The sequence below is a fragment of the Mizuhopecten yessoensis genome, unplaced genomic scaffold (assembly GCF_002113885.1).
Source record: "Mizuhopecten yessoensis strain PY_sf001 unplaced genomic scaffold, ASM211388v2 scaffold1161, whole genome shotgun sequence".
In the NCBI taxonomy this organism is placed as follows: Eukaryota; Metazoa; Mollusca; class Bivalvia; order Pectinida; family Pectinidae; genus Mizuhopecten; species Mizuhopecten yessoensis.
The window spans coordinates 138,736-148,385 of NW_018403908.1; the positions used below are offsets into that span (position 1 = coordinate 138,736).

The 9,650-nt window shown below is 36.9% G+C and overlaps 1 protein-coding gene across 1 annotated transcript; it reads right to left on the reverse strand.

The window, feature by feature from the left end:
• Positions 1-6: 6 nt before the first annotated feature.
• On the reverse strand, positions 7-8,788 carry LOC110457668 (beta-1,3-galactosyltransferase brn-like). The gene is made up of 2 exons (XM_021509031.1): positions 8,585-8,788; positions 7-1,924 (listed from the first exon to the last, which is right to left on the reverse strand). The coding sequence occupies exon 2, from the start codon at positions 1,564-1,566 to the stop codon at positions 403-405; it is 1,164 nt and encodes a 387-aa protein (XP_021364706.1). The 5' UTR covers positions 1,567-1,924; positions 8,585-8,788; the 3' UTR covers positions 7-402.
• Positions 8,789-9,650: the final 862 nt, after the last annotated feature.

A 9,650-nucleotide genomic window follows, 5' to 3' on the forward strand; every position in this document is an offset into this window, starting at 1 on the left:
ATTACGAACTGTCGCTTACATCATAACGAAGAGTCGAGTACACGTACATCATTACGAACTGTCGCTTACATCATAACGAAGAGTCGAGTACACGTACATCATTACGAACTGTCGCTTACATCATAACGAAGAGTCGAGTACATGTACATCATTACAAACTGTCGCTTACATCATAACGAAGAGTCGAGTACATGTACATCATTACGATATGTCGCTTACATCAGTATGCACGTTTGGCAAAGATATTCACATGACTATTGAATGTTTCATCGCGACACGAAGGTTCAACTATTTTTACGATCTATAAAATAAATTACAATTTTTTGAACCTGTGACTTGCAAAATTGTTCCCTGTCCTTGTGAGTTGAGAGTTATAAACACGATAAATAATTATAATAATGTTTATATCTGATTCGTAACTATTTTCCAGTCTTTTTTAAACTCTTTTGGTTTTTTATAGTCATTGAAAACGAAAAAACGTTTTTGTGTACCAATCTCCTGTTTGTCCATCATAAACCTGACGTCATGCTGGGGAAGAATATTTAGTTTTAGTGACACAATTCCGAGGTAACTGTCATCAACGTGAATAAGTTTTACGTAAGGAAACGCTATTGAAAATTTCTTTGCAATCTTTTGTGATATGAGGTAAGCCCCGCCCCTTAGATAGGGCGGCCAATATTGATACGGGTACGTAAACCTAAGTATCCCCCATCTATTTCTCCCCCGATACACTTGCCCCTTGTTGAGTCTGTATCCACAGTACATGTCGTCTAATTGTTCAGAGTCGAATGAATGCAGATAAGACAAGATATTGTGCATGTTCGGTAGATGATCGTCGTCTATGAAAAGAATCATATCAGCCGTCGAGCACTCATTCACGGCCCAATTAAATCCCATGATCGATTTCAGAGTGTTATTGGAATAGGCATCCACGAAATTTCCCATGATGATGTCGTTGTAGGCGTCAGATTCCATCACAATGGTATCTCTCATCGAAGTGGAAGTACCAAGCAAGAAGAAAATCTTTATACTTTCACCGAGATCCTTTCCCCAAGTTTCTCTAATGGCATCACGTAAAAAAACATTTCTAATACTTGATTTCACCAGAATTAATAGTGGTATGTCTTCTGTAGTGTTACTGAACTGGCAGGCCGGGGGACGATAAATGTATCTGCGTCTGATAACGTTTATAGGTCGATGTGGAATTTTGATGCCGTTTTCTATTTTATCTTTGACTGCATTTTCCAAGTCAATATCTAACGGAAAACTTATGTTAGGAATAAAAATTTCCTCAAGAGCCGTATTGTTTAAAAACGGCATCAACTCGGTCGTTGTACGTACCGAAAGAAGTGAAGAGTTATCGTTCCTTAAATCCCGTTTATTCATCATAAACCGAATGTCCTGTTGGACGTGGAACGCAAGATACATAGTGATAGCAACGATGATAAGTGGCATATATCGTAAGCCTCTTCTTTGAAACATTTTTATGACGTAGAGTCTCACAATAATGGGAGTGAGACTAGGATGACATCGACAGTTATGTCTCTTGATGAAACGTTCAGTCATATGAACAGATCTGTGGCAACTAGCTGGAGTTACGTCCCATAGATGTTGAATAAAGTTTCGTCAAATAGACAAGTGGTGTTTTGAGTTACGCCCCTTAGATGAAGCGAAACGCAACTGTTTTAACTGTTTTAACTGTTGGTTGGCGTTACCTCCCCTGATTATAGTTACGTTCCTTAGCTGTTTATTTCCAGCCTTGGTTTCCTTCCTACGTCATTGCTAGCGTCACATTCATTAAACGTATAATTCTTCCTCGGCGTATAGTGTCGCCTTTGTTCTGTTTGTATGCCTTGGAAATGTCTGCGTCGTTCAGTCGTAGCCAATGGTCGAAAAGCATCTGTGGAAATCTTTTCAATGTGTTCTGAAAAAAATAATTAATTAAACGATTGTTAAGACGGGTACACATATAAACATTTATGTAAATAATGACCATCAAGTGACAATGTCACAATATAAAACTACGAAATTCATATAGCAAAGCCACAATTTCAAATTACCAAATTCATATGTCATTCGATATCGGCTATTAATGCCATTGTCCGATGGTTGACGTCATCATTATTATGACGTTATTATGGTAAAGGCACATATCGCTCACCCTCCATAGAAGATGGCTGTTCATTGAACAAACATACACGATACATACACTGATTCGGTTATAGGATGTACTTAATTGCCATTTTTCTGTAAGATCGGAATACTCCAGAAATATACGTATTGAGCAGCGATATTTATTGTGATGTACATCAAAGGATCAAACTGATCTTCTCGTCTCATCCACAAGGTTGGCGCACACTGAGCCTTCGATTTTGCTATGACTCATTCCAGGGGTACACAGAGCGTGAGTGTGGGTAACCCCTGGAGTCAAGTGGAGTGTCTTCAGGAGAACTTATTTTTCCCTTAATTGAATTACATATGCTCTTACCAAGAGCCTCATTGGGCCTGTATCTGCCACGTGTTTCTTTTATTCGCTGAGCTGGTTCAGATGACTGTAAAGGGTGTACACTCCTGTTTCATTATCAATCTAATAACAATAAGTATGTATAATGCAACAACAAGGAATGCTCCATATCCAACGACCTGTTTTTGGTTTGTTTGTGTTTTAAGTCCTATATTAACAGCTATGGTCATTTGTAACACATTCAGTGTTACGACGTGTGTAATTGGTTACGTATATCGGTGAATCCAGTCTACGTATATCGGTGAATCCAGTCTACGTATATCGGTGAATCCAGTCTATATCGGTGAATCCAGTCTACGTATATCGGTGAATCCAGTCTACGGGTGAATCCAGTCTACGTGTGAATCCAGTCTACGTATATCGGTGAATCCAGTCTACGTATATCGGTGAATCCAGTCTACGTATATCGGTGAATCCAGTCTACGTATATCAGTGGATCCAGGTTTACATAGATACGATCTTAAAGTCACAACTGACCATATTACACGTGATAATTGATTGTGTGGGGGGCTTATGGACCTCATGGTCGTGAATCCAGGATTACATATATATTAGCTGATAGTCTCAACTGACCACCTATGCACCCACCAATAGATTATAATCGGGTATAAAGATAACCTAGAAAGGAGATTAGATGAAGATAGAGACGAGCTGGAGACAAGCTAGGGACGGGGAGAAAAGAGAATAGAAGTGCTAGGGACGTTAAATACCAACGACAGAGACCGATCGCAACGCTTGCGATTAATAAACTTTTAACCATCAACCCTTGTCACTCGTGTTGTGTTACACATTTAAGGACGTGCCAGATTTTTGTGGTGGAGGTAAGCCGAAGTTCCCGGAGAAAAATCACCGACCATCAGCCAGTACCTGGCTACTGTCCCACGTAGGCATTGAACCCGCGACCCAGTGGTAGAGGGCTTGTGGTAGCAGAATGTCTGACGCCTGAACAACTTGGCCACCACAGCCCCTCCATCGACCTGGACTGATGATTTCACCTGTCAGCTCTGCTCTTTTTAGGTCACCTGAACTTAGTCAGAATCATCCTTGGTAGATGAGGCTACAAAATTGTAAAATCGGGATTCCTACCCGAACCCCAGGGGCCAGGGCGGGGCCCCAAAGGGAAAATTAACCAATATTTCCAAATTTTTCTCCTCCAGACTCAGAGGTACTACATTCATTTTCTCTGCATGGAAAGAAAATTATAAGTGGCCTTATTTAAATCGTAAATTTCAGAACCCCCGAGCTATCCGTTCACCCTTGGGGAGGGGGTAAAGTTTCCTATAGTTTATATAGGGAAATAACACTTCTGGGTATATATTTTATCCATTTTCAGCAGAAAATTACTCAAACTTAGTCAGAATCATCTTTGGTGAATGAGAGTATTACTTTGTAAAATTGGGATTCCTGCCCAAACCCCAGGGGCTAGGGCGGGGCCACAAAGGGAACATTTACCAATATTTTCAAATTCTTATCCTTTGATGACATGACAAGTATTGTATTTCACTTAGTTTACATGCTGATTTCCACATCACATCTAAACAATAAAATAAAGCTACCAGTACCTGGTATAACTCAGGTGACCGCTAAGGCCCTTGGGCCTCTTGTTCTACAGAGGGGCCATACAGATTTAAACAGAAGGATACGTGCATCTGCAGGTGTGAAAAATCTATAATTTGACGACCAAGGTAACACGTTGTAGATTTCCTGCTTTGCGTGTCACGTATGTCCCACGGTCAGTCCGGTGAAGATTTATAATCTATCATATACAGGTGAAGAGATAAGAAAATCGGCCGCGAGGTATAGAAATCAGGTCAGTATCGTTCTATCCCACAAAAATACAAAATAAACGCACGAACTGATTAAAGAAAATAAGCCATAATGACAAAAACAGAAATATCCTTAAAATTTAAATTCACAGAAGCAAACGATCATTTATACAAGTGAATCGAATTGTTTCATTCAATTTTTTTGACACGATCGTACATATACGTATATATTTTACATCATGATATTGATCTGATTAGATGCTATTTGTGACGGTATTATGTACATGTACCACATATTTACAACAAAAAAATGAAAAGCGTTTCTAGTATTAATATACAACATTTGATATAGCGCCCTATCTAGCTAACATAAGCCACTCTAAAGCGCTTTACAGTACATAAATATACAATTTTATACAGTCAATACAATTAGCATATACATTAATCAATACAATATTGAGGAAGTCGCAGGAGCTGCCTTATCAGGCGCTAACTACAAGTCCTATGCCACCTGGCTAATATATCCCTTTGTGTGTATGCCTGCTTGTGTGCTGGATGTGACATGTATTGTGTTATGTTTGTAGTGGGACCGTCCTTCCAACGGTATCATATAAAGTGCCACCTCACATGATTGCTACAGCACATGCAGATACCACAACATCCATCCCAGACAAATGTATACTCCACCTGGGTTGTTGGAGTTGTGTGGCAGGAGATAAACACTTTCTCTGAAAATTCCCTGTGTACAATGATTTTGGTGATCGAACTCCGGCCGCCTGCTTGGGAGGCCGGGGTGTTAACCACTCGACCAATCCGCCCATTAAACAAACACAAAATGTATATTTACAACTCGATGGCACTGTCAATATACAATCCTACAAGCGGAGTAAAGTATCTTGCTCAAAGACACAACACAGTGCCGTGCCGTGACTCGAACCCGCGACCCTTCGGTCACGAGCCCGGCGTCCTACCACTAGAACACCGTGCCTCCTAACAGGGATGTAAAATCTCCCCAACAATTTTTTCATTATATATATAAATGATATGGCCTCTGATATTAAATCACTAGGTAAAGGTGTCAAGGTCGATGATGCCCAGGTATCCATACTTCTGTACGCAGATGATATAGCACTTATCGCACCAGATGAGGAGTCGATGAGGAGTCAATGCAACATATGTTAGACAAGCTTGGTAGTTGGTGTAAAAAGTGGAAATTAGGCATAAATCAAGAAAAAACTAAAGTTGTGCATTTTCGCAATCCATCTGTACCTATAACAAATTTTAATTTTACATGTAAGGGATATACCTATAGAAAGAATCCAGAATTACAAATACCTTGGTTTATAGTTTCATGAACACTTCAATTTACATTTTACTGTACAAGAACTGTGTACATCTGCAAGTAGAGCACTGTATGTTCTTATGCTGGAGAAATGTGTTATGAAGTTTACTGTAAGCTGTATGTATCCCAAGTAGAACCAGTGCTATTTTATGGTACTGGAATCTGGGGTCTGAATAAATATAGAGAAGTAGCTAGCTATGGTTTAAAATAAAGCATGCAGGTATTTTTTGGGAGCTGCTAGAAAAGCAAGTAATGTAGCCCTTCGAGGAGATATGGGTTCGAATTCATGTGAAGTCAACCAATTAACTGAAGTTTTTAGACTATATTTACGTATAAAGAATTGCGATGATAGCAGACTACTGCAGACAATTCATGAATGGTCATGTTCTATTAGAAAATCCTGGGACTCTCGGGTTGTTAGTCTGATAGCGGAGAAAAATTTAAGTGAAGTTTTAACCGCAAAACATCTACTAACAAATGTATGAAGGATATTAAGAATGTCCTGAGTTCTGAAGATGATGATAAATGGCAGTTGTCTTTGTGGGATGACACAAACAATGTATATGGTAATAAACTGCGTACATATAGAACTTACAAGTATAATTGTATATCTCAGGTGTAAAAGATTTTTTTTTATTTAACTTTAGATGTGGCTCTTTGCCCCATGAAATTGAAAAAGGTAGGCATGCCCGACCTGTGATTCCTGTCAATAATAGGTGATGCAAATTGTACAACAATGATGTAGAAAACGAGTATCATTTTTTAATGGAATGTATAGTTTATGATGATATTAAATCTGTAATTTTAACAAAAGCAAACAATGTATATGAATTTTTCAATGATATGAACTTTGAACAGTTCAGATATGTGTTCTCCAAAAGACACTAACTACCCAACTTTCTCTTATGTAAAGGAGAAGAACTATGTTTCTCCCATGTTAAATTACGTATTTCAATTAGATGTGCAGGTATGGGGTGGGGGATACACAAAGTGTCGCTGGGGATAGGCCCAACCACTATTGTATATCTCTTACCCTGTTGGGGTACATGGTATTATATATGCATGGAAATTATAGTCCTGCTGCAAATGAAATTGTATCAAGCATAATTGTTTTTTACAAAAACTGGTTAATAACATTACATGTTTGCAGATAGTTTTAAAAGTAAATAGTGTGATTGTTCTTTTAACGTGTCTAATAAGTCAATTTGGCTAGACACATTATATATGTATTGTGACTTTATGAATACTATGTGTTTGACCCGAAATAAAATATTTGAACTTGAACTTTGAACTTTGAACTAAAGAGTTAAACAATTAAGGATCCCTGAACCGCGTGAAATAGTTGAAATTCAGCTGTGTTGTTGTGTTTTTTTAAGGAGGGGGGGGGGGGGGGGGGGGGGTCATTATTACAGCTTTTGTAAATGATTTCGTAAAAGAAACCCGTTTCTTGTGGGACTTTTATAGGAAATATTAAATAATCAACAGCAGGGGTCTGATTGCTTAAGTCATGCTTGATTAGAGTTGCAGGAAGCCTGTGTCTGCTTGATTCTTGGTTCGTTGCTTTCTAAAATATTGGAGTATGAGATTGTACAATTGAATGACTCAAGATTTTTCCAGAATTCGTCCCAGTTTTTCTCATTGTCAAAAACGTTACGAGATGAAATAACATCTTATGTGAGAGACATTTCCAGATATCAATTATTCTTTGAGTAAATTGATGTTTTCTAACATCTAAATGACAATGTTGCCATTAAAACTGATGCAGTGGTACGCTTTACATTAATGGAAGATTTATTTATCTAAGTATTTATTTATCTAAGTATTTATTTATCTAAGTATTTATTTATCTAAGTGTTTATTTATCTAGGTATTTATTAATCTGAGTATTTATTTATCTAAGTATTTATTTATCTAAGTGTTTATTTATTTAGGTATTTATTAATCTGAGTATTTATTTATCTAGATATTTATTTATCTAGATATTTATTTATCTAGGTATTTATTCATTTAAGTATTTATTTATGTAGGTATTTTTTTCCCAAATATTTATTTATCTAGTAAGAATTTATTTAGTGTGGTTGGGGTTTTTGAAGAGTGCACAATCTTACATTTGGTGCAGTTCAATCTATCCCAATGTACATTTTTTCAACACAAAATTAGATAACTTGATTTTTCCAATTTACAACGAAACACTCATATTTTGTTTTGTCAATGAGGACCCCCTTCCCCCCACCCAACCCTATCCCCACCCGAACCTTCATTCCGCGAAGCCGGTCTTTTGCAATATTCAACCTTAGATATACATTATTTTGTATCTGACCAAAATAACTGAAAGTATGTTGCTATGAAAGGCCAAACGATGAATAATATTTTTATCTAAAAGGTTGATCCCGAGATGCATTTTTACATTGAATGAAGTAGATTATTTTCCAGCTTTATATATAACCTTTATGGCATTACATGTCCTACTATTGTGACATTGTATGCTAAGTAATAGTGTGTGTTAAAAATTGAACGGCGTTACTTAAAATCGGAAAATCCGAATCGCAGGAAACATTTAAATTGAAAACAGCAACATTCTGAATACTGTAAAATGTAAAACAACATAAAACCTGTAAAGGATTGTCTTCAAAAATAAAAGAATTCCGCTTGATAATAAAAAAAAATCCACTTCAAATTTTTGAAGAACATGTCATTTTGTTATGTTATGTTATAATATCTATAATACATATCGCTTTTAGTTGTCTGGGCCATTGATAGCCACGGACCTTACATTTTGTCGACGTTTAGCTTGTCAACTTTAATATTCCAATAAATATTGCTCACACATATTGTTAGCATTTCTTTATAGTCATTATTTCCATAAAATGTCTTACTTTTATATTATTTTTTATCCCCAAAGAACGAGAGTTTCCAGTCTTAGAGAATTTAATGTCTCAAACCTTTACTCACCATAAAGCTCTGTTGTATACCGTCCACGGTCCTCTGCCAGACATTTCTTCACTATTGTAACATATTAAAATTACGACAAGAATGAATATGTATATACGATTGGACGTTGTAATTTTGTCGTCAGATAGGGGACATCCGTGCTCGTTTGCCACCTTGCGTTTATGATACAATTTTCACATTTTAGGCACTTCCTTGATAGGTAGTTTTGCATGTATGTTATGTCATAGAATGAGCCCCCGTGTGTCGACAGCTTGTTCCCCATGGCTGTCAACTTCGGGTGGTTTCGGGAAATTCCGGAATATATTCATGGATAAGTATAACTGGTAATGGTATGGGCCTATAATTGGTTCGTTTTATAGAGCAGGACTCGCACTGTTCCTATAAATAGAAAGGTGAGGGATTGCAACTTGTTCATGCTTAATGTTGAATGGTTATTTGATCACCTGCCCCACAACCGCGGTTTTCTTCTGGTTCTCCGGTTTCCTCCCATATTAAGACCCTCTCTGCGCTTCCATCCGGGACAACAATAGTTAGCAATTGACTTAAGGATGTACTCTTCTGAGGTTTCAATCACGTTCAAGTCTCGTTTTGAACTGGTGTAATCGGTTTTTGTAATATTTAACAAATTATGATCAAGTTTATTAGCAAACACGCACCTGAAAAATATGTCAAAAAACTAGATGCCTGTTGTTTGTAGAACTTTTTTTACAAGAATTTTAAATGGTAAAAAAATAGTATTTTTTTATTAAAATATAGGGGGTAGGGGTAACTAAAATCGGCTTTCTGAGTTAAAAGAATGTGATTTAGAGATTTTACTTCCATAATTCCAAAGAAAATAATATTTTCATCAAGATATTGTATGAATTTGTTCTGCAAATAGTCAAAACCCAAAAATCACCTAAAATCACAGATTTTGTTAAATTGGTATCTTTGACCGATCATAACACAAAATCGAACACACGGACATATAGTTTTTTTTTGCATTTTCTACTATGCCATTAACTCCTTTTTCCAAAAATCAATATAAGAAAATAAGTTTAATACGGGAATTTTTGACTTCTCAGAG